The 26,671-nt window shown below is 35.6% G+C and overlaps 2 protein-coding genes across 4 annotated transcripts; one reads left to right on the forward strand and one right to left on the reverse strand.

Moving 5' to 3' along the window:
• Nucleotides 1-1,816: 1,816 nt before the first annotated feature.
• Nucleotides 1,817-26,671, reverse strand: ppih (peptidylprolyl isomerase H (cyclophilin H)). Of its 2 annotated transcripts, none has more exons than XM_051116442.1 (9): nucleotides 26,479-26,671; nucleotides 12,718-12,782; nucleotides 12,481-12,504; nucleotides 9,904-9,948; nucleotides 9,308-9,350; nucleotides 4,707-4,799; nucleotides 3,979-4,066; nucleotides 3,851-3,891; nucleotides 1,817-2,313 (listed from the first exon to the last, which is right to left on the reverse strand). In XM_051116442.1, exons 1-9 carry the CDS (start codon nucleotides 26,542-26,544, stop codon nucleotides 2,245-2,247), a joined length of 534 nt encoding a protein of 177 aa, XP_050972399.1. In that variant the 5' UTR covers nucleotides 26,545-26,671; the 3' UTR covers nucleotides 1,817-2,244. The 2 variants fall into 2 exon arrangements, with proteins under 2 accessions (XP_050972399.1, XP_050972400.1); XM_051116443.1 differs by lacking the exon at nucleotides 26,479-26,671 and adding an exon at nucleotides 12,990-13,084.
• On the forward strand, nucleotides 13,193-23,645 carry si:dkeyp-100a1.6 (probable G-protein coupled receptor 160). Of its 2 annotated transcripts, none has more exons than XM_051116423.1 (3): nucleotides 13,193-13,336; nucleotides 17,178-17,259; nucleotides 21,972-23,645. In XM_051116423.1, the coding sequence occupies exon 3, from the start codon at nucleotides 21,988-21,990 to the stop codon at nucleotides 23,047-23,049; it is 1,062 nt and encodes a 353-aa protein (XP_050972380.1). In that variant the 5' UTR covers nucleotides 13,193-13,336; nucleotides 17,178-17,259; nucleotides 21,972-21,987; the 3' UTR covers nucleotides 23,050-23,645. The 2 variants fall into 2 exon arrangements, with proteins under 2 accessions (XP_050972380.1, XP_050972381.1); XM_051116424.1 differs by lacking the exon at nucleotides 13,193-13,336 and adding an exon at nucleotides 16,206-16,226.

Here is a 26,671-nt window from a genome sequence, read left to right on the forward strand (position 1 = left end):
AAGATGCCGGACAATATTCTGTCACATCTCTCCACCCCTCCTTCAATCCAATTGGTCGGTTAACTTGCGATCAGCCAACGTCAATTATTTTACTGACGCTCATTGGTTATATTTAGTGTCAATTATACGGAAGTAATATTACGTCTGCTCATGATTGGTTACATAAAGAATTAGCAACGCCTATAATCCAAGACCCTATTTAACCTTCCCGACATAGTGGCAGATAAATAACCCAAACATAAGGAAAATATTGACCAGAATGTGACAAATAATGCGTATTTCAGTTCTGAATCCCTTATAAAGGTGAACAGAATATATATTTTTTATTATTGGTACAATGGTAGGCTTGCTTACCTGAGTAAAAAAGAAAAAAAGGGGGAGGGAATTATTTATTTTAATTTTTAAATAAGTTAATTTTTATTTGCATTATTTTAATCAAATATGAAATATTGTGAGAACAGGCTTGGCGTGGTTTAGTTTTATTTTTAAGGTTTTGCATACAAACCACAATTTATTCAGACACCTTCAACATTTCTGACATTATCACAGTTTATTTGCTATAGTTTAGAAAACGGCAATAAAATATGACAAGAATGCATAGTTAAACTGTGTCAGATAACTTTGATAGAAAGGTATGCAATGGATCACAATCAACCAAAAATTTAGACAACTGTTATGACAGTATTTACACAACTATCAATACTTTGTTGACCAATTAACAAGCAATGCTTAATTTAGTTCAGTCTGTGGTGTAAAAAGGCTGTATTAGCAATTAAAGAAAAACACTTAAGCAAAACGTGGTCAGATCAAAGTGTCTGAATAATTTATTTTACTGATAGTCCACTGTATGAAGAATTTCTTTGGGTACAATACATCACCGTTTACTTTATTTTGCTATCCTCACTTAAATAAATGAACTATAGTGTCCTGCACTCACTGGTAAAAAATAAAAAATAAAATAAAATAATGATCAAAAATGATATCTGATGTCTGAATAATTTTTGGTTTGGTCATTTTATATATTTTTTTGTTTTCATATACATGTAATTTTATACAGTTTGTGTTACATTGTTATTATTATGCTATTTCTTTCTTGTCATTACAGTTCCTTGGCAATATTTTGTGTAAACACAATCATTGAATTTATGAGATTATTACAAGCAATTAGAACAATTATTTAACAGACACCAAATCGACAAGGATGAAGCAGGTATGAATAGCTTCATTCATCAGCGAACAAACCACAACCTGAATGCATCCATGACTTCAATGTAAGGATGATGTGTTTTTAGGATAAATCCCATCATTGACTTCTCCCACAGTATTGTAAAGGAAGCACTCAACGACCATAGATGAGACAGACCTTGGCTGGTTGTGAGACAGACCCACACTACCCCCTTCCCTTTTGTCATGTAAATATGTTTTTGGCACTGTCGAGGAGACCTGGTTGAAGTGTGATTTTATTGTTAATGGTCCGTCCCTGTTGTCCCACACAAAGACGGGCTTTAACATTGACCCCAGAAGCCTCCCACCGAGCCCAAACTCTTCCTGCACTTCAGCTGAAAGAGCCCTTTTGTGTGCGTGGGACACGATCCAAGAGATGGGGGAAGGGGTTTCTGGGTTAGGATGTGGGTTAGGGCAAGCAGCAATAAGAAGACAAAGGAGGTACAATCATAAGGAATTTGCATTAAGTGGCGAGTCCTTTAAGGTGTTGGTTTAGTATCATAAACTCAAAAGCCCTTGACGATTCAGGAAACGTCTCTTGATTTCAATTCTCGCTGAATATGAAGTGAAATAAAGAATGTCCCACAGTAACTTAAAAAAAAAGAACATAGGTCAACGTTTATTTAAAGTTTAACCCTCAACAGTCATAATAAGGCCATTTCTAAAGGCAAAAATAAAAGCCTTGTCCTTTAGAATGTACAAAGAATGCATGTTTCTATATTGAATTTCAAGTTTGGTCATATATGCAAATGTTAATAAAAGACAGAGTCAGATATGCTAATCTTGAAATCTGCTTTGAATCAGTGACAGGTTCATGCATTTTTGCTGTAACGTACGTTGAACAATATAAAACTACAAACTTTTTCACAAATAATCAGGCAATTTCACAAAATTACCCATATAAAAATCATGTGATTTGCAATGGAGATGATGATTAGTTAGTCATCCAAAATAGCTTGTCTGTTTTCTTCAAAGCAAAAGCCATGTGTCTTCTCTGGTGTGTAATAGTAAAGGAATACATCACATTTCTCCACACTGGGCAATGACAATGGGCAGCTTGGGCTTGTTGTTGGGTCCTGTTGGTACATTCTGTATGGGAGAAATAAGCATAACATCACAAAAAGTAGCCAGATCACAGGTCTACATAGAATCTCATTTTTATATGTTGCAGTGACATTTATTCATTTAGCAGAATGAAAGCAAACAATTCATCTTAAGGAAACAAAAACACGACAAGTGCCTGCAATACAAAGTTTCCAATATTGTTTAGAATAGTAATCTAGAAAGAAATAATTAAAGCATGTAAGTAGTTTATTTCAAGAGTCAGCAGGATGCACTCAAGTGCTCACAGAAGAGTGTGGGTTGTTTCCTCAACATTTTCTTGATGCTTTCATAGATGAGCACTCAAAGAAATCAATTAAATACTACAAAGGGAAATCCATCTCATCATAAGGAATTCTCATAAGGAATACTCTGACTCTTAGGGACAGTTGAGGTCAAAAGTTTACATTGCGGAATCTGCAAAATGTTAATTATTTTACCAAAATAAGAGGGATCATACAAAAATCATACGTTATTTCACATAAAAGTCCACATGAAAAAGTAATAGTTGAATTTATAAAAATGACCCCATTCAAAAATGTACATACATTTGATTCTTAATACTGTTGTTACCTGAATGATCCACAGGGTGTTTTTTTTTTTTTTTTTTTAAGTTTAAGTCCCTTGTTTGTCCTTTTTTTCAGCATTTTTATGTATTTGAACCCTTTCCAACAATGACTGTATTATTTTAAGATCCATCTTTCCACAAAACAATGTAACTATTACAGAAGGTCACTGATGCTCCAGAAGGAAACACAATGCTTTAAGAGCTGGGGGGGGTTATCTTCTGGAAAACATGTAACTGTCTTCTGTAGTTTCTCAAGGACAGTACTAAAAAAAAAAAAAAAAAATAAAAGATACTTAAGCAAAATAAAGAAAAAATGTACTTTCAGGTTTACACCCATGGCTTTTAATGCATAGTTCTGGAGCGTGAGTGGGTGTTTGAACCTTTTGTAACAGTTGCATATGAGTCTCTCAGTTGTCCCCAGTGTGAAAAGAAACCTGAAAGGTTTTGTGAAGAACAGTGGGTAGTTTAACTGTTCAAGACAAACAAGAAATTCATGAACAACTAGCACTAAACAAAAAAAAAAGACAGAGCTGTGTATCATTCAGGTAACAACACAGTATTACGAATCAAGCGTATGTAAACTTTTGAACGGGGTCATTTTTATAAATTCAACTATTATTTTCCCTTTTGGACCATAGGTAAACATCTTTTATATGAAATATCTTATTCAGGTCAGTACTACATAAAAAAATAACATGCATTTTGTATGATCCCTCTTATTTTGGTAAAATAATCAACATTTTGCAGATTCTTCAAGGTTTATGTAAACTTTTGACCTCAACTGTAAATGTTGACAAACATCCCTTTTCATCATATCCTTTAACCATGATGGATCTCTAACTTACCACACAAATGAACTGATCAATCATCAGTAGGAACAATAATAAACTCCTTTGAAAGAACTGACACTTGTGTGAACATTTTTAAATGCACAAAACTTGCAAAATATCCTCTTACCTCAATTTTTCTCATGACAAGCAAACCATCCACCACTTTGCCTGTAAGAAAGGCCCCAAGCAGTTAATGACTTGAGCAATGATTGAGTTCTCTCAGTACAGAATCAAAACAAGATTTATCTGACTTACCAAATACCACATGCTTTCCATCCAACCAGTCACACTTTGTGCATGTAATAAAAAACTGACAGCCATTTGTTCCTGGTCCACTGTTTGCCTGCCAGGGAAAAATAATATTTGACATTTCTGATTGGAAACAACAGAGCATAAACAATTTAATGACTATGGAATGCATTTATCCTATATCAATGCATCACTCTGTCTTTGATGAGTCATGTGTTTAAAATGTCCACCATAGAAGAAAATGACTTTGCATGATTCTGGTCACATGGTTGTAAACCACTGGTGATAAACAATGGTGATAAACCATTTTTTAGTTTTCAGCAGATATAGGTTGATTAGTAACAGCTGACTGAATGTTTGTGGATACGAGTATAGTGAAATATTGTCTTCTCTGAAAGTGAAATTTAAGCAATCTACTTTTTAGTTATTTTCTAAGATACGTTTTTCTGTAGTTAGTTAACTTAAATTCGTCAATAAATTAATTATTTTGAAATCAAGACAGCTGCGGGCATTGCAAGTTAATAATAAATGTTTTCCTATTTTGGATTTATGTGCGAATTGACAGTATTCAAGTTTAGGGCCACTTTGGCATTGTAATAAAAACAGTACTTAAAAGGATTTTAATGGGAATTTTAGGCACTATTAAATCTAACATCGCTGACATGCCCTCATAAAGCATACTGTGAATGTACAGCAAAGGTTTTGCAGTGCCGTTGTGTGTATCCAAGCTTTACCATTGACAAGAGTCCTGGGCCAGAGTGTTTCATTCTGAAGTTCTCATCTGCAAACGGTCCCCTGTAGATACTGCAGATACCAGTGCCATCACCCTGATGGACAAGAATATAGTGTTTACAACCACTCACACAGAGTCAGAAAATCTGAATCACTCAATAATAATCTGTAAGACATGTTGGCTAGCTTATGTGTGAAACCAAAAAGTACATATCAAGGGAAACTGAACAAGTATCTGGGAGTAGCTGTTGAGTGTGTATGTGCAGTAGGGCCCTACAACCACTAGAGGCAGACAAACACACTCAAGAGACAGACACAATCTGTCTATTTAATCTTTTACACCAGTTCAATGTACCATTTAATTAAAAACTGCTGTCAAGGTCATGGTCATAAAGACTCTATACTTTGTTCTTTCAAACCAATCATTTACCATATATGTAAGCATTCTATGTGTGGTTCAATGTTTTTATTTTTTTCTAATACAGATATTTATACAGCAGGGTGGTCAATGGCCGATATGAATAAAAATCCCTAATATAAAGTATATAATATTTTAATTTATTGATGACCAATGATTAATAATTCACACAGCTGTAAAATAAAACGAAAAGCATTTTACCTCAATATATTTACAATTCACTAAAAATATTTTAAAAAAGAAGAGGGAGGACCAATGGCAGGATCAATAGCAGAAATTAAATCAATGGGCCAAATGGACCAAAGTTATCTGGAGGTTCTCACTACTAAACATAATCATCAATGCACCCATAGTAAACGACTTGAATCAAATGTGACCGAGTTTGCCCTCTACACCAGTATTTTTCATCCTAAACAGAACAACCAACACTATTATCTAGGATTTAGACAGAAATATTGGTAAACAAGTACAATTATATTTATTAATCAATTACTAAAACTGGAATGAAGCAATAGCCTGTAACTTGTTTATTTTGCCATCAGTTTTTATGAAATGCTGAAATGTGAAGCTTATAATTTAATATTAATTTTACACTACTACTTCTATACGAAAACTATTATAACTTTTAAAGATGTTGTAATTTTAGCCTTTTTAGTGAGTATTTTAATGTTTATGAATTGGCCCCATTCACTGTAACTCAGATTCTCTCTCTCTCTCTCTCTCTCTCTCAGGATTGGACCCTAAATTGATTCATCTTTGCTGGCGACTGGTAAAGCGAGAAGGGTATAACTCCAGCCTGGAGATCACCAAATGGGGGCAGGAACTCCAAAACAAGGTGGGCGCTCCAAAATAGAGTGTGGCTTCCTAAACCTAACCACTAAACCTACCTCACAACTGACCCTAACCTTAACCAGTAAAACTGACTGCACGGTGGGATTGGCACTGAATAGCTTGGTGGATAAACAGTTAATACGATTATGTGATATAAGATCGCCGGGATGTTCCGTAACTTTCCAACCGGACCTCACCGAACAATGGGACCTTTTTAGTTACACTTAGCATCACTACATCCTCACTACATCCTCACTACATCCACTACATCACTACATCCTCACTACATCCTCACTACATCCTCACTACATCCTCACTACATCCTCCTACCCTGCGAATTTCAAGTCCCGGGATGCCCAAGTCCCAAAGAGACAGAGTAAAACCTTTCCCCTGAGCTGTGCTGTGACGGCTCGTGGGTGATTCCCGTTTACATCATTAAGCAGAGGCTCTAACTCCAGTCTAACCACCACTGGCCACGAGCTTTTCTGCTCTCACTGAGCATATTTATTTATGTAGCATATTTGATTTTATTTTAGAACAGCTAGAAACAATGTCTACTTTATAAAGTTTTATTTTGAAATGTAAGTCAATAACAATTGGCTGAAGCCTGAGCCAATGGTAAAAGTCTTTGCGTGACGAGACCCCGCCCAATTTTGGAGGTTATGCCACTTCTGGAGTTCCCGTCCCCATTTGGAGATCTCCGGTCCGCAGTTATACATACTTGGGTAAAGCAAGGCACCAGGAGCACAGAGGTAACTTCAAGGCCTCTGGGGGGAGCTCTTTGCACATTTGGACTTGCTGTTGTGCATCTATTGTGTTAGTGTGTGTAAAGCACCACTATGCTCCTGATTGGATCTACTACAGTGAGTCCTGGAGTACTGCCAGCGCTGCACAGTTTGCATGTCTCTCTAATCAAACACACCTGATTCAACTTCATTAGTAGAGACTTCAAGTACACAAACCGGTGTGTCAAGTATCAAAGGCATCCGAAATATGCAGTTTTAGTTAGATGGGGTAGCTCTTTGTATTTTTTACTTTAGCTTTCTGTTCTAGTTTCTAGTAAAAAAAAAAAATATATATATATATTTTTAAAGTTGTAAAAATATTGTATGTTTTACAAGAAAATAGTTAGGCTTTCTACTTAAAAATACAATGTTTAATTCAACATGTTACTTGATAGTGTTGTGTCCGAGTCCAGTCCGAGTCCAGTGTCGAGTCCTATTTTTTAATCAATTAAGCAGAGGTGGGAGTTTCAAAGAGTTAAAGTTAATAAGATAATTAAATGTCTAATTAAATGATGGTTGTGCACTAGTGATGAACACCTGCTGTTATTGAGAATTACATTGGGTCAGATGTTGATGTTTTATTGGTTAAAATGATGCCACCATCAGGGAGATCAGGGTTTGCTTTAGACTCTTGACTGTGTCAGATCACTCTCTAATAATGTGTGTGGTTTTATGAAACCGAGTAATCAGTGTCTTTCAATGAGCAGTTATCTATTTTCATACTATGAAAATGTATAACTGCTCATTGAAAAGCACTGAATGACATAGAGTGAGCTGGCAAGATTGCAGTTGGTTTTTCTTTTAAGGTTATACACGACCAAATCTATGAAGTTACAATATGCAAACAAAGTGTTGTTCTAATAGTTACAATATATTTTAAATATATACAATGCAAAAGAACTCCAGTCATATTTAGAGACACACAGACATCAAGAACCAGCATATGAATCTCAAGAATGGTGACAATCAACAAAATACTTTGTGCTACAATGCATGCTGGGTAAAACCATAATAAAAACTCCCATCAATGCATGGTATTAAATATATATAGTCACCACTGTTGAGGATCATGTGGTAAGTGTTTATGTCGAAAAGCCTGAACTGGTGCAAGCTTTTTTTTTTTTTTTAAATGTATGTTAAAACGTTAAAAGACTTCTTTTGCAGTTCAGTGATGACTGAAAGCCATGTTCTTAAATGAAAGACAAACCACTTCACAATGATCATTCATGCTTCGCTACAAACAAAAAGTGTAAACTCATCTGCTAGTTCAGAATGCACAAACAGCGGTTATTTGTTTTTGCTATACCAACAACGCAAAAACACTTGTTTTGCAAAAACATTGCAATTGCTCAAAAGCAAAAAATCACTTTGATTAAAAAAAGGGGGTCAAGAGCCCGACTAAACCAAATACTGATCTCTCTGATGGTGGCATCATTTTAACCAATGAACATCAACATCTGATCCTCTGTAATTCTCAATAACAGCAGCTGTTCATCATTAATGCACAATCATCATTTACTTAGACACTTAATTATCTTATTAATTTATCTCTTTGAAAGCCCCACCTCTGCTCAATTGATTATAAACTAGGACTCGACACTAGACTCGGACACAACACTATTACTTGATGTTTCTTTGTAATTCTTTGTGAACTTTACAAGCAGATTCTAAGGGAAAACTTTCAAAGTAAATCCAATTTTCTTTTTTTCCCCCCCAGTGTAACTAGTTATTTCTGTACATTGTTTTGACCTTGCTAACCCATGAAGTCTAAAAATGTGGTACTGGTTTATTTATTTAGGAAATAAAGTCAAAATGTAACCACTATACAATTACTCTCTGCCTTACCAGGGACTTGAAAGCCAAGAATATTTCTTAAAGGAACAGCGAGATGCTATCGGTCTAATCAGATTCAATGATCTATGCTAAGCTATGCTAAAAGTGCTACCGCCAGACCCGGAGATCGGCTGAATGGATTTGAAAACGGTAAAACTCAACTGTTTAACTCTAGCGGGGTTGGACGATGAGCCCATTTTCAAAAAAAGTGGAGTGTTCCTTTAAGGTTATTCCACCAGTACTGTGTTGATCTATACAGACATTGTGTTTGTCCTGTGTTTTTCTTTAGTTATTTTTAAGCAGACCTTATTTCAGTATTTGCATGTGTCCTTCTGGTTGTTTATTAGTGTCTTATAAAAAAAGAAGGGTCTGAAAAAGCTGGACACCCCAAAAACGAGCATCAAATTGAAATTATTTTAACATATAATTATGACAGTTTAATGCACTGCACTAAACGAATTTCTAAAATGAATTAACAAAAGACCCTGAATAAAAATTAATACTGTAAATGAATCAAACTAATACATAAGCTCATGACTGCAAAAATAAGGGCACTTCCTAGTTTGCTTATCTATAAACGCACATCCTTGTTTGGGAAGATGGATATCATGCATATCATCAATATACAAACAATCTTCAAACACTGTTTGTAGAACGAAGTTTTGAACCATATCAAATACCACACACCTGGATGATCTATTCAACGCTATTGTGTGGATAACAAAGCAAAACTTACATTGACAAAATCACCACCCTGAATCATGAAGTCTTTTATCACCCTGCCAAAAGAAAAGATGGACATTAAAATTTACAAGCAGGTTGAAATTAAAAAGTCAAGCTTTGAGGTCATTTTTATTGTTGTTTTTATTTTTTATTTTAAAAAAATATATATATTTAGTGATCACATCGTACACTTTTATGGGTAACATGCAGCAAGATAGGCACTTCTGTAAATATATTATGTATGAATATTGTTTAATAATATTAGCATATTGTGAAATACAACATTTATATTGGATGCTATAAAGACACATAAAACATTTGACCCAAATTCAGTGCTGTGAAACTTTATTTGTTATAGATAATATCATAGTGCCATTTTGAATTGCAAAGGTTAAGGGTAGATTTGCATTGAACTTTTGATAAGCCAAAAACTTTCGACGCCTGTCCAAAGGACAGAAACAAAAGCCAAAAGTTTTATATTTCAGAATTATGAATTTGAACAAACCTATAAGTCTAATTAAGAGCAACAGTAATAGCTTGATTAAGTCATACAGCACTAATTACTGTTATACAATGTAACAGTCAACAATACTGATTAAAGTGTCTCACCGATGAAATGTGCAACCTTTATAGCCTACAGGAACACCGTCCTTCCTGCATTGAATAAAAGCAGCACATAAACAAATGTATGCAAATAAAAACAGAGCTGTGTACACAGCATGCCTCCACGGTATATAACCTGTGTTTAATCTCTAACTGCATCCAGTACACGTTTCTTATAATGATTACAACATCCTCCAAAGCATCAGTCACAATAACTCATTAAAGGCAAACTGGTATTATACAGGTTCATCTAAAAAAAATCTTTTTTGACATTTAATTCACAACTTTCTTATATTCTAGATTCACTGCACACAAACTGAAATATTTCAAGAGGTTTTTTGTTTTGATTCTGATGGTTACGACTTACAGCTCAGGAAAATTCAAACATCAGTATCTCAAAAAAAATTTAATATTCCATTTTGAGCTTCATTAGTTTGATTAATTTTGAGCATAAATACTGGGTACCTCCTGCTGCTATCAGAGCAACCTGGGCTTCAATAACGCCTCAGCAGTGCCACAGGCTGATCGCCTCCATGCCACACCCCATTGAAGCAGTAATTCATGCAAAAGGAGCTCCATCCAAGTATTGAGTGCATAATTAAACCTACTTTTGAGATATTGAACATTTCTGTTTTGTAAATGTTTTTTTGATTGATCTTTGAGAATTTTTGAGATACTAAATTTTGAATTTTCCTACGCTGTAAGTCGTAACCATCAGAATTAAAACCTCTTAAAATATTTCAGTTTGTGTGCAATGAACCTAAAATATAAGAAAGTTATCTTTTTTGAATTAAATTACAAAAAATAAAGAACTCTTCTAATTTTTTGAAATGCACCTGTATAGGTTCAGCCATGCATGTGGTTGAAGTAGCACACACATTTATTAAAGTAATAGTGCACCCTCAGGTCATCCAAGATGTAGATTTTCTTCAGTAGAGCTGTAAAGATGACATTTGGATAAAGCTATGATGACTCATAATTCATAGTCAGTGGCTAATGTCGAGTCAGAAAAGCATATACAGATCGCTATATGCAGGAAACGGAACATTATCACATTATTACTTGTAATCCACAGCCTCTGACAAATAGTTTGGAGTAACCAGGTTTGCGAGTGAATCATTCTTTTGAACCGGTTTCTTTTAGTGAGCAGGATGATCCAGCTCTCAAAACTCACTTTCGGAATATTGCGTGGTTACATAAACTGGTTATTTTGGTTATTTGTAGGGATGGGACAATACATTGATTCGTGGACCGATTCTGAGATCTTCCGAATGCATCGCCATTCTCTTTGGAATCGATTCTGAGCTTAGATTTTAACAGCGCTCTAATCTAGTTTTTATCTGCTCTCTCTATTGAAACCAACAAGGAAGCGACTTAAACTGCAATTCATCGACCGGCCGCTAGAGACTGGCTCCAAAAGGGAGTCAGTCCCATAGACTCCCCATGTTAAAATGCCTTCACAGCAGAAAAAAATATGTTTACAGCCTGGTACAAAAAAGTGTTTTTTATCTATATAGCTAATTTTGCCTTCATGTCAACTGTGAGGGGGGTGAATTTTTTTTATAACACATCCGTTTAAATTATATTAAGCCTTAAAGTTCTGCATAATTTAGGGTGTGGCCACTTGAGTGACAGGTGAATTGCTGCTGCTGTCATCACCGTCGCACTAGACGGGCGTGGTTTCAGCAACCAGCTCCACCCACGTCCCGCCTCTTTGCCCATTTTTGATTATCCGGGAGTGACGTGCAGTGACACGATTCCAAGATGGAGACAGCCAACTCCCGCCCACTAACGGTACGTTCACACCAGACGCGACTTGCGCGAATAAATCGCGCTTTACTCACTTAATTCGCTTCATTCGCGCATGAAATTCACTTCACAACAGACTCCCGCCCACTAAGAGCTTCAGAAATGCTCTTCAGAAACCTATGGGTGACGTCACGGACACTACGTCCATATTTTTCAGTCTATGGTTCGGCTGAGTCATGTAATTTCACCTCGGCTCAGAATGCTTTTATGACGTGAGATTATTGTAAATACAAGCCCACTGTGATTCGCTTCAACCTTTTCAAATTGTATAAATTATTTTTTTAGGTTCAAGTGCTTGTAAGGATTCAGAAACAAGCAGAGCACGTCTGTTTCTAAAGCAAGCAGTGAAATCGATTCGAGAAAGAATCCAGATGTGTTCGGAAAATCTCGAATCGATGCGGAATCATTTCTCGATTCACGTTGCAACGATTTATCGTCCCAACCCGTTATCTGAATTGGATGTTTAAACCAGTTCATTCTGACTTCAGCCGTTTGTCTGCGGCTAATAATGTTCAGTTTCTTGCACAGACCAGTCATTTTGCTTCATACGATCTCAAGATATCAACAGGAGCCACAGATATTAAGTTTGTGCTGTCTGTATATGCTTTTTGTTTTTTAGATTAGTTTAATGAATCACAAAGGACCACGGTTTCAGTTAGAAATCTTCTTTACTGTATCTGCATATTGGATGGCCTGACAGTGAGTCGATTAACTGCAAATGTTTATTTTGGGGTAAAATTCCCTTTAACTCAATGAAGTCTGAGACAGACTTACTTGAATTCACCGGTACAGAACTGCCTGAAAGACAGAAAAAAACAGATGTGCATGTCTGTTGTGATGCCAGCAGCAATTCCACCAAAATGTAGAACTTATACTTAAAAGAGACCATAGGCTGTCATGCAAGTGGTGAACACATTTTGCATAACAAATGGGTGTATGCATAAAAAAAACATTTTTGTAGAGTGTATTCTGGGTGGGTGTATGGATGAAAGGATTGTGGATTCGTCTTACCGAATATTTTCCGCAGTCTTTGGAACAATGTCAGCAAAAAGCTCTATCTTCATTCTGCCCACTTCCTGAAAAAATAAATAAAAGCTGATTACAAACAAAAGAGACAAATATTCCCATTTACACTGACCGTGAGTCACATTCAAATGAAAGCTGTTGTTCTGTGCTGCAGTGACAAAAAGGATCTACTTTTTAGTCATCTGTAAAACTTATATCTGCAAGAAAACAAATACAAAAACAAAAAAAAAAAAACGCATGCAAACCAACAAACATACAGGATGGGAAGTATTAACAATGGATGGATGATTTGTTGTTGTGTGCTTGTGGAAAGAATGAATGTAGGTTGTTGTTGTCCTACATGAGCACACATGAGAAATGAAGCGTGTGAGTTGGAGCTGTCACAGCCCCACGTGGGTTATCCTGGTCATCATGTCGTACAAGAGCTGCTTGTTTGGACTCAATTAATGGATGAATCCAGTGGCACATTAGCGTAGCGGTTCTCCTTTCTGAGGACGTTTGTGATGGTCATGGAAATGTTGCTTCCAACGGCCTGAGAATTCTGTAGACGCTACTGTGTTTTCTCCTTTGCAGTTTTATCACAAAGAAGATGGATCGGTAACAGGTATGACGCTCAAACTAGGATCGTTTTTCATACTAAACTAAAAGAGGTCAATGATAACTGACTAATTGATTATTCTTGGTCATTTGAAAAGTATCTAATTCACAGAAGCAAAGAAATTCTGTTTATGGTTATAGAAAAGTAAATCCACCTGTGAAAAATGGGCACTTTACATAAAGAGAACACTATGAAACTGAGAATCAAGAGAAATGTGTGAAACTTCTGTTTTGAAGGAAATGCGAGTGGGTCTTGCCATTGCAAAATTAACAACCACCTAGGGCTGGGCGATATGGGCAAAAAAATTATCGTGATTTTTTTTTTTTTTTTTTCATATCAGTTGATATCGATAATTATCATGACAAATGTCAAATCTTTATTTCTTTCCAGTTTAAAGTCTGATTTTTGCTCCAAAGTGAAAGTTGTAGAAACCAGACCATTAATTTTCCTTAAAAAAAATATCTAAATAGAAAAAATAATTTCTGCATGTTCTAATGAGTTACATTGTTTCAAATCAAGAAACAGGTTTGGGTTGTCTGATAATGATAATGGTGATAATAATAATAATAATAATAATAATAATAATAACAACAACAACAACAACAACAACAACATCACTTTTTTGTCTCTTAGAAATTCACATTTGATAGTAGCTTGAGGATGCAGAGGTAAATTTAAATTATCAATCTGTAACATCTGTAAAAATTGTAGCAACCTCAGTTTTACATGATTACATTTATTCTAACCCAGTTTTTTTTTTTTTTTTTTTTACCTAGCATTGGTCTCAAGCATACATTTTAAATCATGATAGACAGTTAAAACCACACATAATGGTGCATCAATACCATGGTAAAAATATAACTACATGGTTTTATAGGTAGCCTATTTGTATGAAAAATGGTAGTCTAAAACATTCAGTATAAATGCACACATGCTATAGCTTAATCACAAATACATACATAATATATATAATATAATATAATTATATACCAAAATTCAGTATGAATATCCCACATTGCTGCCACAATATCATGGTGCAGTGAGTGTTACTACAGTAAATCCATGGTAAATGATGGCGATGTGTAGACTGAAAAGCCTTCTGACTGTCTCGCTGCACAAAGCTTAAAACTAGTTTGAATCACAGAGTCATGTGTGTTCATCGCTGAATTCAAGTGTTTCACACTGGATCTCACAGCGCTCGCGTCATGGAGTAAATGCATCTTCTCTAGTAAGCTTGCGCATTGTGGCGCGATCCAAATGAGCCGTGCGGTTTCGTTCTACATAAAAATTATATGGAACTCTTCATATCGTTTTATCGAGGAAAATTATATCGCGATAATTATCATTAAGAATGAACCACCTGAAACAGTTCACAGCTCAAGCAGCACAGACATACAAAATACTCATCAAATCTCATTCTCAGAATATTGTTTGGTTACATAAACTCGTTATTTTGGTTATTTGAACCACTTAATTCAGACCTCACCATCTGTCTGAGGCTTTGGATTACAGATAATAATGTTGTAAATAATGTTTAGTTTCTTGCACAGACCAATCACTTCGCTTCATAAGATCTCAATATATTATCAGGAGCCACAGGTATTAAACTTGTGCTGGCTGTATGTTTTTTTTTTTTTTTGTTTTTTTTTTTAAGATTAGTTTAATGAATCACCAAAGACCACAGATTCAATTAAAATCTTATCTATTTTATATATATACATACATACATACATATATGTTTGTGTGTGAAAAAGTTAGGACACCCTATTGAATTTCATGGTTTTCTATATCAGGGCGACATAAATTATCTGGTCCTTGGCATGTCTTAAAATTAATCCTCAGGTAAACATCATCACATGACATATCACACAGTGTCATTATTTATTTAAGAAAAATACAGCCAAGAGGGAACGGCCATGTGTGACAAAGTTAGGACGCCCTATGAGTCAATTGCCTGTAGATCCACTTGTAGCATTAATTTTCTGTGTGACTTTATCAGTCTCTCTCGTTCTGGAGGAAACCACTCTTCTTTTCAACGTTGCTCCAGTTTATTGAGGTTTGTGGGCATTTGTTTATGCACAGCTCTCACCACAGCATTTGAGTCAGGATGAGCCCTGGACTTAGACTGGGCTACTGCAACACCCTAATTCTTTTCATTTCAGCCATTCTGTTGTAGATTTGCTGGTGTGCTTGGGATCATTGTCCTGTTGCATGACCCAATTTTGGCCCAACTTTAGATGTTGGAAAGACGCCCTCACATTTAACTCTAGAATACTTTACTCTAGAATACTGTGAGGTGCCTAGGTCCTGTGGCTACAAAACAAGCCCAAAACGTTCAGCCCTCCTCCAGCGTACTTGTCTTTTGGTATGAGGTGTTTGTGCTGATATGCTCTTTTTCTTAGGTTTTCACCAAACTTGGCGCTGTGCATCATGGCCAAACATTTCCACTTCAGTGTCATCTGTTCAAAGGACATTATTCTAGAAGACTTGTGTTTTGTTCAGATGCAAATATTTTTCTAATGGTTTTGTCATGAACTTCATCATTTAACAGGTTAACTGAGGCCTGTAGAGTCTGTGGGTTCTTGGGTTGTCTGCCATTTCTCTGAGCTTTACACGGTCTGATCTTGGGGTGAATCTTCTGGGACGTCCACTCCTGGAAGGAGAGGTGTCTGTTTTAAATGTCTTCCACTTGTGAATAAACTTCAAATTGTTTGGAAATGGCCGTATTACTCTTCTCAGATTGATGGCAGCAACAATTGCTTCTCTAAGATGATTGCTGATGTCTTACCTCCTTGGCATTGTGTTAACACACACCTGAAGGCTCCAGACCAGCAAACTGACAAAGCTTATGTTTTTATAGAGGCGCTCAGACTTGCTGATGATCAGTTCATCAAAGGTATTTGATTAGCAGTGCTTGACTGTTATTTACCCTCTTAATTCCAATGTTAACAATAAGGCTGTCCTAACTTTGTCACACATGACTTTTCCATTTTGGCCTGGTTTTTGTTCAGTAAATAATGACACAGCAATTTGTCATGTGTTGTTGTTCATCTGAGGTTTTTTTAATTTTCGAAATTTTAAGACCAGCCAAGGACCTATATTATATATATATATATATATATATATAAATCATATATAATCATATATATCATATATATATATAAAATACCAATTAATCTCAGTCAAAATAACCCAACTGCAGTTTAAGTAAAAATAGCTAATAAATAAATAAATAAATAAATAAATAAATAAATAAATACAGCTAACACTAATAACTAACACAATAAAAAAAAAAAAAAAAAAACATGATAAGATAATAAAAATGGATTGTTTGACAGCCCTACTCTATATGCTTCAGGATTAGTACTAAAGCAGTATAACGGAATACTTTTCTAAATAAGCTTTAAAAACCATTGAGATATGTCCTAATAATATTTTTCAAGCTCTGGTCTCCACCCATAGCTGAAGGGACTCAGAACAGAAACAAATACATCAAGTTGCATTACAAGTTGTGTCACTAGTTGAATCACACACTATTAAGAAAGATGTAAACACTGCGTGTTATTTCAGCATTTAGAGCATTAAGAAAAGAACCTGAAAACAAATACTTAATAATGTTAAACCTCAAGTAAACAGCAGACATGAGTAAGGCAAAAAAAAAAAAAAAAAAAAAAAAGGTAACACAGCTTGCAATAAATTTTGTCTGGTTTTAAAAAGAGGGTCACATGGACAAAGTCTATAAAAGTCAGGACCGCCTATTATTGTCCAGGAAAACAAAGCCTTTACAGGTAAGTAGGTGTGGTTTCAAGAATGTGCTCTGACAGAAATGTGCTCATTTCCTCACCAGATACGACTCGGTTACTGATACTCTTGACACTGATGGAGCTCATGACTGTGTATCAAGATCACAATGTCTACAATTTCATAAGGTATTTCAAAGGATTTTATTCTATTACAATAATGCTGTCATGACAACAAATTTCTATGAATGTCTATATGAAAAGCTTGAAGAGAGGAATATAGCATTAAGCAAAGCAAAATTGGTGAGTTTCTTCTAAAGGAGTACCTATTCTTAACTACATTTGTGACTAGCAATGAATGCAAAGTGTCAAACCACATAATCCTGCTCGTCAGGTTTGCACAAGAGGCAAGTTTACATTTATCAGCAGGGCGCTAGTTTAAAATTTGACTAGGAGTTTTTCTTGACTGTAATTTTAATTTACATGTACATTTTTACTATACATCGGTAACACTTTATTTTGATAATCCACTTTGGACATTCTACTAACAGTAAGTAACTTTGCAACTGCATGTCAACTAGTCATTAGAGTATTAGTAGACTGTCTGCTTAATATCTTCTAACACTCTTATAAACTTTGCAAGTAAATGTCAACGTATTCTACTAACCCTAAACATAACCTAACAGTCTGCTCTGAGAGTTAGTAGACATGTAGTTGCAAAGTTACTTATAGTTAGAAGAATGTCTAAAGTGGACTATCAAAATAAAGTGTAACCTATATATATATATATATATATATAAAAAAATGTCAATGAAACAAAAAGCCACTGGAAAACTGAATTTGGAAAAACAAGTTGTAATGGCAATATTTGTTGTTAATATAAAAAGTTTAGATGATAAAGTGTTACCATATATTATTTTACACAAAACAATACTAATAGCAGTATTAACAACATCGTAAAATATACTTGCTCCAGCAGAGCTCCCCGTCACCACCGCACCATAAGCACGAGTTACACCTGAGACAGGAAAACAGGTTATCTTCTTATATCCTGTGTTTCGGAAGTGTACAGTTTTGAATAGAACTCATAAAAAAAAAAGATCTGTGAATGGCCAGGCCTCGTTTATCTTTTATGATCTGCCACCTTTATGTCTGCACTGCAGAGCCAAATTCCCACAGCCTTTTTACCATGCTCATATGCTCACATAAGCATTTAGTTTATAAAATTTTCAGTGTTTGGCTCTTGAAATGTTATGCTGTGTTTGATCATTGTTTGTGTTAATTAGGTAATGATATCATCTAATTTAATTTAGCCAGTTCTTCAAGTCTGACCACTTGTGTTTAATGCGGGAACTTTTATTATTTTTCCTCTCGAATATGCCTACATTGCATTTCCATTTAACAGACTTTCCTGGGGTTTTGTTATCTTGGTTGATTAAAGTTGAACAAATACTTCTATTGAAAGAAGCAAAGTATTTAAGTGTCAGGGCGATAATATTTGTTATTGGTACACAGTGTCACTGATCGCAGGATGATTAGAAATTAGCTTGATATTCACAATTACTAAACAGGTATCTAGATCTAATTCTAGATTTCCCATATGGAATCATTTTAAAGCAAACTGCAGTCTAAGAAATTACATTGTTGAGCTGAAATCTCCTGCTATCAAACAATGTATGTCTAGTTTTGGTAGTCTGGGGAAAAAAAAAAAAAATATATATATATTATATACATATACACTGTCATAGTTAGCCAGGTCAACTGATATATTGTAAAGTTTACTGAAGTTTACCATTTTGTAGCCCCTGATTCACTTAATTACCTCAACCAAAACCCAACCCAACCCAACCCATGATAATGACAATGAACTTGCTTCACAATGTTTAAAGCTCTTCCACTGTTAAGCCACCGTTAAACCTCCACCAACTCTTCCAGTCATTGTTTCAACAAAAACATTTTCCTGGTACAATTTGCAAGAGACAGATCATAAACACGAGACTGTGAAACCTGTAATTAGATGAGCTGTCATGTTTGATGTGATGACATTTAATGTCCCTGACAACTTTTGTAGTCCCTTTTTCAAAATAAGTAAAAAAGAGAAAAGAAAATCAGAGATACTACTGATGTACTTTTATGTTGTAGAATAGACATGAATATATAATCTAAATGGTGTACAATTGTTTATCAATAATCGTCGTGAAGGTGCTGTAGTTTTTTTTGCAAATATAAATGAAAATGCATATTAATGAATAGGGCTGTGTACTGCCAAGAATCTGGCGATACGATACGCATCACGATACAGGGGTTGCGATACAATATATTGCGATACTGTAAACAAGGTGATATATTGGGATATTTCTTATTTTATGAATAGCACATATTTTTAGGAAAACTGTAACTAAGAACACACCACCATATGCAAACCATTCAATGTATAAAATGTAAGCTTTCATAAATAAATAAATAAATAAATAATAAAAAATATATATATATATATATATTATATATATATATATATATATATAATATACATACACACATATATATATATATATATATATATTTAGACCCTGTTTTACAATTTAAATTTAAAATTGTAACCATGTCAGATCATTTTGATCTGAACTTAAGAATTACATCTGCTTAATATCAATAAAAAATAAAGTGCTTACAGGATTTCTAAAGAAAACAAAAGAATTGTACAACAATAAAATAAATACAGATATTGGACATTTTGAAAACCTTTTTGTTATGAGAATTTTGCAATTTTCGGATTTTGCAAGTTTTTCAGTTTGTAATTATGCTCTGCGTGGAATCGCCGAGACTGACGCGAGCACCGCCTCAACTGCACAAAACAGCCCCACCACGAGAGAAAGCGGCTGGCGCAAAGGCCCTTTCGCGGGATGCATGCCCTTATGCTAGTATTTCCTGTCACTGTTTAAATTCAGAGATAAGAAAACTGCAATCTAGCGGTCAGGATATAAGCTCAAAACGAAGCAAGTGTCATGAATCTTGCATGATTATTTTTCTTTTAAATATCGATATTCTGTTTTTGAGAATCGATACAGTATTGGCAAACAAAATATTGCGATACACACGTGTATCGATATTTTCTTACACCCCTATTAATGAAACATCATTATTAAATGTATGGCAGCATATCCGGTCAAATATCTTTAAGTTTTGGTTCTCACATTATCAAATTTATCCACAGTCTTCATTTCTGCCTTGACAAAGAAAAAGATACCTTTCATTTTAACAGTGACAGAATTTCTTCCTTCATAATCCACTTTCATGTTTTCTGTTTGCTTCCTTTCAGTAACAATTTCTGGTCATTGCAAAGGCTGCCAAGCCTATATTTGGCCTATAAGTGTCTCTTTAAAAATGCAAACAAGCTGCTGCTCCCTGCCCCCATTTCCAGAATAGGACTGTGCAATCACAGCTCATAACTCAGATACTCTGCCAAAAAACATCCAGTTTGGTTTTGATTATCATGTCTACCATGCTAAAATCACGTGCTTTAAATTATATTAAACTTCTGATATAGGGTTTTCTGAGCGCACACATTCAGAAAACTAAGTTCTCTTTATGTCATATTGATTAAACTGTCAAATACACAAGTTTACATTAAAAACACATGAGTTACAAAAGTGGCCAGTTATGTCTGTGAACAGCTGGGAAAGAAATCGCATGTGTATATTACATCTGTGGCAGCAGCAAAATATACAGTAAATCTGTAGCTGGGACTCCAATTATTGTTCTGTGCTGTGTACAGCCAATGACAAAGCAGTTAGCACGCTTTGCTCGAACTTTTGCCATGGCGTTAGAACCGGTACACCGTTGATGCTTGTGAAAACACAATGGTGGTGTCATGGGTGGAAACGTGCAGATTAAGGGGTTGGTAATATTATAGTAAGATCCGCTTTCTACGTCACAGGGGAGCGAAATCTAAGCGGCATGTTTTTTCACAAGCTTGCAGAGAAAGGCTTCAAAAAAAAAAAAAAAAAAAAACTGTACTGGGTTGTTCTTTTTCACATTTTCTGGGTTGGTAGATGCACCGTGGACCCAACTATAATGGTGCTCATCACAAACACACCCTACTTCTGTCTGCTAACTAGCACCCCGTAATCAAAAAAAAACTATCTCTGTGTCTATACCTTAACTTTTGGCACATATGCATTTTATGTTAAATTTGTTTAGTGTCAGTAGCTGCGTTTCCTTTACCCTTCAAGATGCGCAAATTTAAATTGCGAATTGAACATACGCCTAATGGAAAAGCATCAATTTCACAAAAACTCCCATATTTCGCAAAAAAGTTTACGCTCGCATGAGGTGGTTTTTCAGGCAATTCGAAAAAGGAATATTTCGCAAAACTGCAATGGAAATGGCTTTTTTGCATTTACGGGTCACATGGCATATGTAAACAGGCATATGATCATTCTTCAATGTACTATAAACTCCAACAAACACTTCATACGTAGCCGCTCTCAAGTTTAAGAGGCTTTCCCTGATATTAATGCTTAGACTATGTACGCTGCATCTGCGGCGCGTAATGGCTCCGACACGATCCCCGGAGCTGATTTTATGTTTATACCAGCAGCGTGTCACACGTTTCCGAAGCGGCTCAGAAAGATACACGCATACGCCTCTTTCGATTAAATAAAGCCAAAATCCATCCAAATCCCACCAAAATCCGTTGCCATGACTTATCGCGAGAGGAACAAATTACGTTTTAGTCGCATAACATCGGTTAATGGAAACGCTGTCATTTCGCCATCCTTTTTTAATGGACATTTATATAATAAAGTTTTGCGCAAATCTGTAATGGAAACGCGCCTACTGTTAGACAGTGGAAGGTGTGTTTTTTTATTAGCTCTGACTAATCTTTTTTGTGTTTTCAGGGTGAACTGAGACCAAATGTCGAACCAGCACGCATCATCAGTAATCATGATGGCCGTCATCTGGTCACCGGGGACAAATAAGAACTTTCCCCATGATGAGACCCTGCAGTACCTGCTCATTCTGTGCTTCAAAGTAGCTCTGAACACATTCGTTCTGTTTTTCTGGAGGCTCAGCATTTTCAAGTCATTCCTGGGGCTCTGCAGTGTGACTATGTACGTGGCAGACGTGCTGCTGGTCAGTGCGGTCATGAACGCTTGGCTCTTTAAAGAACACCTACCCACCTCTACTTCGATGTGCTTCATCCTGGCTCATGGATCGGCTGTCTACGCCCTGCTTCCCCTGCCCATTCTCATCGTTGGGGCGTTTGACTACGCCAGCTACCCGCACCTAGATACGAGCTCAAGCACTCGGTGCAGGGCCGTAAGTTACAGCATTGTGATTGTGCTTCTGTGGGCATTAGCGTGCTGTTACACCTACAACTACACAGACACGCAACCTATGGAGACTTACAAAGACAACATGAGAGTCCTTGCGTGTCGTGTTCACGGATCTTCTGTAGTGTTTCAATTTAGCATACACTTATCTATTGCAGTGGGTTTCATACTCCTGCTTTATTTTAAAAAGAAGATTGGCTGGACTAGAAAAGCCAATAAACTGGCAGAGCTGAAAAACACAGCATTTGCTCCCGAGAAAGATCAAAACTTCCTGTGTGCTCAGGCTGGGGAAGGTGGGAATTCTGAAATTCCTCTCTTTGTCAGTCTGACTCTCTGTTTTGCTTCGAACTGGATGCCCTACCTGTTGATGGGTTTTGCATGTGCCTTGGTGGGCTTTGTGGTGCCAGCATATGCCAGCGTCAATCTTCTGTGGATGGCCTGCGCCAACAGTGTATTGGTTGCCATTGCCTTTTGGTTTAGAAGTGACAGTATTGGACCTTTAAGAAAATTCCCAGATGACACTTGTTTGTGGAACATCTACTGGCACCTAAGCAAAGGAACTTCACCCACTGTGGATGCAAAGCTCACTACAAAATTATACATAAGGGTTCACAAGCCCACTGTGCCTTTTCAAGAGATCTAGCCTAAAACATTTGTAGGCTGGCACGGTACTCTGTCTTGCAATCACACATGTTATGAGGCAGAAAAATCTTCCAAGATACCTCATTTAAAAAATCTAAGCCACTATCACAAAGGATGCAATCCTAGAATGCACTGCCACAAGCTAAATGAAAATAAAAATCCTCCTTCACGCCAGATTGGTCAAGAGAAATGTTAACACTTACATTTTTTTACACTTAAATATTTCGCAGAAAATAAAGCATCAGTAAACATTTGACTAGTTAATATCTCTGTGTTATGTATGCAAGTATTACACCATGTCTGCTTTTTCTTTTAGGGTTAAAACGTTGAAATTTTATTCATAATAAGCTCATAATATGCTCTTGTCATTTTTACAGTAATTTTAGGATCTTTGGTTATGTTGTTATGTTGTAAAGCTGAAAACTGTAAAATTGGATATAATGCTGCACACTGAAATAATATTGTTTACACACATATTGTTCACATCTTGAGGCTGTACTATTAAAATTGTATTTTAATTGACTGGCCCCATTTACTTCCATTGTGTGCCTCACTATGACAAAATTTTGCCTTGATTATTTATTTTCATTTATTTATTTTTAAATTAAAGCAAAGACTGAAACTAATTTTTGTCATAACATTGTGCCACATATGATATTGACTGAGCTCAACTTGTGCTGAACCCAGAACATTAATGTATTAATAGGTTACCAGTCGTTACACATTGATTTTAATTTCTAAGAATCACAAAAAATCTTTCAAAAGACAAATCATCATTATTCCCAAAGGATGATTTATAATAACATACTGCTATTAGATTAGTTTTATGAAGCTTCTAACTTAAACAGATCATTTCTAAACAAAAAAAGTAATTTATAATAAATTCTGATTATAGGTTTGCATTTAAGCAAAAGGTACTCCAGCAGTTTAAAGCTCTGTGGGAACGAGTAACTAGAATAAGAGTGAATGACTACACACACACACACACATATACAACAATGTACTCAAAAAGCATTTTTTGTTTGCTTTTAAATGAAGTCTGCCCTCATATTTTCATCTAAAGGCACCAAGATGAAGAATGTTGCTTTAAAAGCAGCCTTAAGTGCACAAACACAAAAGAATGTTAAATCACTGCCTATAGCAGGTAATACAGCAGACACCAAATACAATAAGGATACATGTGGTAAGCAACAATATAACCTTCCCACATGCAGCAAACACTGAAAATATCAGGTATGGTTTACCACGCTTTCATTTTTATTGTATGTAAAGGTCACAAAACTAGACACAGCATCCCACAAATGGTCACAACAATATAATCACCCTTGCTACTGCTTAAATATCATCTGAACCAACAACCCCTAACCCCAAATATTCAGCATCAGTACGTAACTTTTCCCAGACAATCTGGTTTCTGTAGTAGACAAATGATGCTTCAAATCAAATTGCTGTCAACCTTGTTATTGCACTGAGCTCTCAAAGTCTGTTTTAAAGCTGCTAAACCACATTCAATATACCCTTTCTAATCCTAATTATACTCTAATACAGATTGTAAACAAGAATTTACATTTAGCAGATGCTTTTATCCAAAGCGACTTACAAAAGAGGACAATGGAAGCAACCAAAATCAACAAAAGAGCAATAGCATGTAAGTGCCATGACAAGTCATAGTTAGCCTAACGCAGTACACGTAGCAAAGGTTTTTTAAAATTATATAATAAATAAAAAGAAAACAGAAAGAATAGAAAAAGAAAAAACAAGCTAGTGTTAGAGACAACTTTCACAAAAAGGACAGAGAAGCTAGTGTTATTTTATTTAAGTAAGTAAATGAATGTAGTATTAGTCTAAAAGGCAATTTTTTTTTTGTTTGTTTTGTTTTTAAGAATAGAATTAGAATAGAGAGTGCTAGAGTTAGAGGGTCAAATAAAGATGGAAGAGATTTTTTTTTGTTTTTAGCCAATTTCTCAATTTCAATTTCTCAAACTGAAGTTTATGATTGTACAGCAAAGAGATAAAGCATCAATATATCGTTCTGCTAGCTTTGATTACGTCAGAGAAACACGTTATAATAACGTGAAGAAAATATAATACGTTTAAACAGGGTTAATGTCACAAATGTCAGTGGGACTCCAAACAGAAAGAATGCTAATCTCAGCAAAAAATGCTTCGTGAGATGTGTGTAAATTCCTGTGATGATTTACAGACTTGAAGGCGACAAGCAGGTCTTACTTTCATTTAACGGTCAAACCATCACAAATTGATGACCATTTTTTATTTCTCTCACCTCATCTAAAGAGAACAACTCACTGACAAGCATAAGTTATTCTATGTCAATCATAAACATAATTACTGTACAATACTCTTCTATTTTATTATTTACGCTTATTATTTATGCTCATATTTCATCTGTTCATTTAATCACCTTGAAAGTGAGGGACAGTTAAAGAAAATTGCACTTTTTCACACATACTTGAAGAGATGTCTTGTTATCTTATTTTCAGATATTTACTGCACATGTACATTGCAATGTGCTCTAGAGATCAGTTTTTGTGAGAACCAGCTCAGACCATCATCAGCAGAAATACTGAGGCTTCTATTAACATCCATTTTTTTGGAGAGGGGTCATGACACAATAACAAGCCAAGTTTATATCAAGTCAAGTAAAATAATAATAATAATAACCAACAGAAAATAAATAAAAATGGTGGTTTTACCACATCAACACACCTGAACAAGCTAATCAAAGTCTTCAGGATTACTAGGGTTATAGGCACATGTGTTGTTTTTTTTTTTTTTTTTTTTTTTCAGGATTGGAACTAAACTCTGCAGGACATTGGCACTCCAGGACCAACACTGCCTATCCCTGCTCTAAATAAATCAATAAATCAATAAATAAATAAATAAATACTTTTCAGGCAACAAACTTAATTTCTGGACCACTTAAGATGGAATGACACTCAAAAATCAAGCATTAAAGTTGGAATTAAACCTACTTATATGGTCCAGACTTGCTGTCTCTTTAAACATTTTTGTGAATCAAGCATGGCCACCTTGACAGTTGCTATACCATATACACTCAAAGGTGGCATAGAAGCGCTTCTGAAGTGGCATTTAGGTGACTGACTGTTTACTGCTGTTCAGATGTTGCACGAATACTTTTACATTGCAGTTCCAGCTGTTTACTTTGATGCTAGAGACTGAGGTGGGTCAGAGCCGTCATATTTTAGTCTGGCTTTTAACGCTTTTACACTGAATTTTGTTTAACTCGGCTGTGTAAAGACACCTTATGTGCAACCTGAATCACTCAAAAGCAATTTATGCTACTTAAGTAGTCAGCAAGTTTAAAGAAAAATCAAAAAAACAGTCTCAGCGTGATAAAGTGTCAGTTAGCTGATCTGCTAATGAAAATAGCAGTGGGGTTTAAACTTACTTGTCCTCCGATAGTGACGTCGAAAAACACTATCGGGTTATTCGGGTTTGAAGGCTGGACGTTCATGGTTGTTTTCAGGCGTATATCACCCCAGACAGCAGAAATACGAGCTATTAATGCTTCTCAATATTCAAAGCATGAGTTTCATAGAAACGATTCAAAAATGTTCGCCCGTGACGTCACTACGGTAACC

Source organism: Labeo rohita, chromosome 8 (genome assembly GCF_022985175.1).
Source record: "Labeo rohita strain BAU-BD-2019 chromosome 8, IGBB_LRoh.1.0, whole genome shotgun sequence".
Taxonomy (NCBI): Eukaryota; Metazoa; Chordata; class Actinopteri; order Cypriniformes; family Cyprinidae; genus Labeo; species Labeo rohita.

Bases quoted from the DNA above. Each gene is read 5' to 3' on its own strand.
- si:dkeyp-100a1.6 (XM_051116423.1), top strand. From the start codon at position 21,988: ATGTCGAACCAGCACGCATCATCAGTAATCATGATGGCCGTCATCTGG.
- ppih (XM_051116442.1), bottom strand. From the start codon at position 26,544: ATGAACGTCCAGCCTTCAAACCCGAATAACCCGATAGTGTTTTTCGAC. The intron at 9,949-12,480 runs GTAAGTCTGTCT...TATTCAATGCAG, and splicing joins TTCTGTACCGGTGAATTCAA to GAAGGACGGTGTTCCTGTAG. The intron at 2,314-3,850 runs GTAAGAGGATAT...TCTCCCATACAG, and splicing joins TTGTCATGAGAAAAATTGAG to AATGTACCAACAGGACCCAA.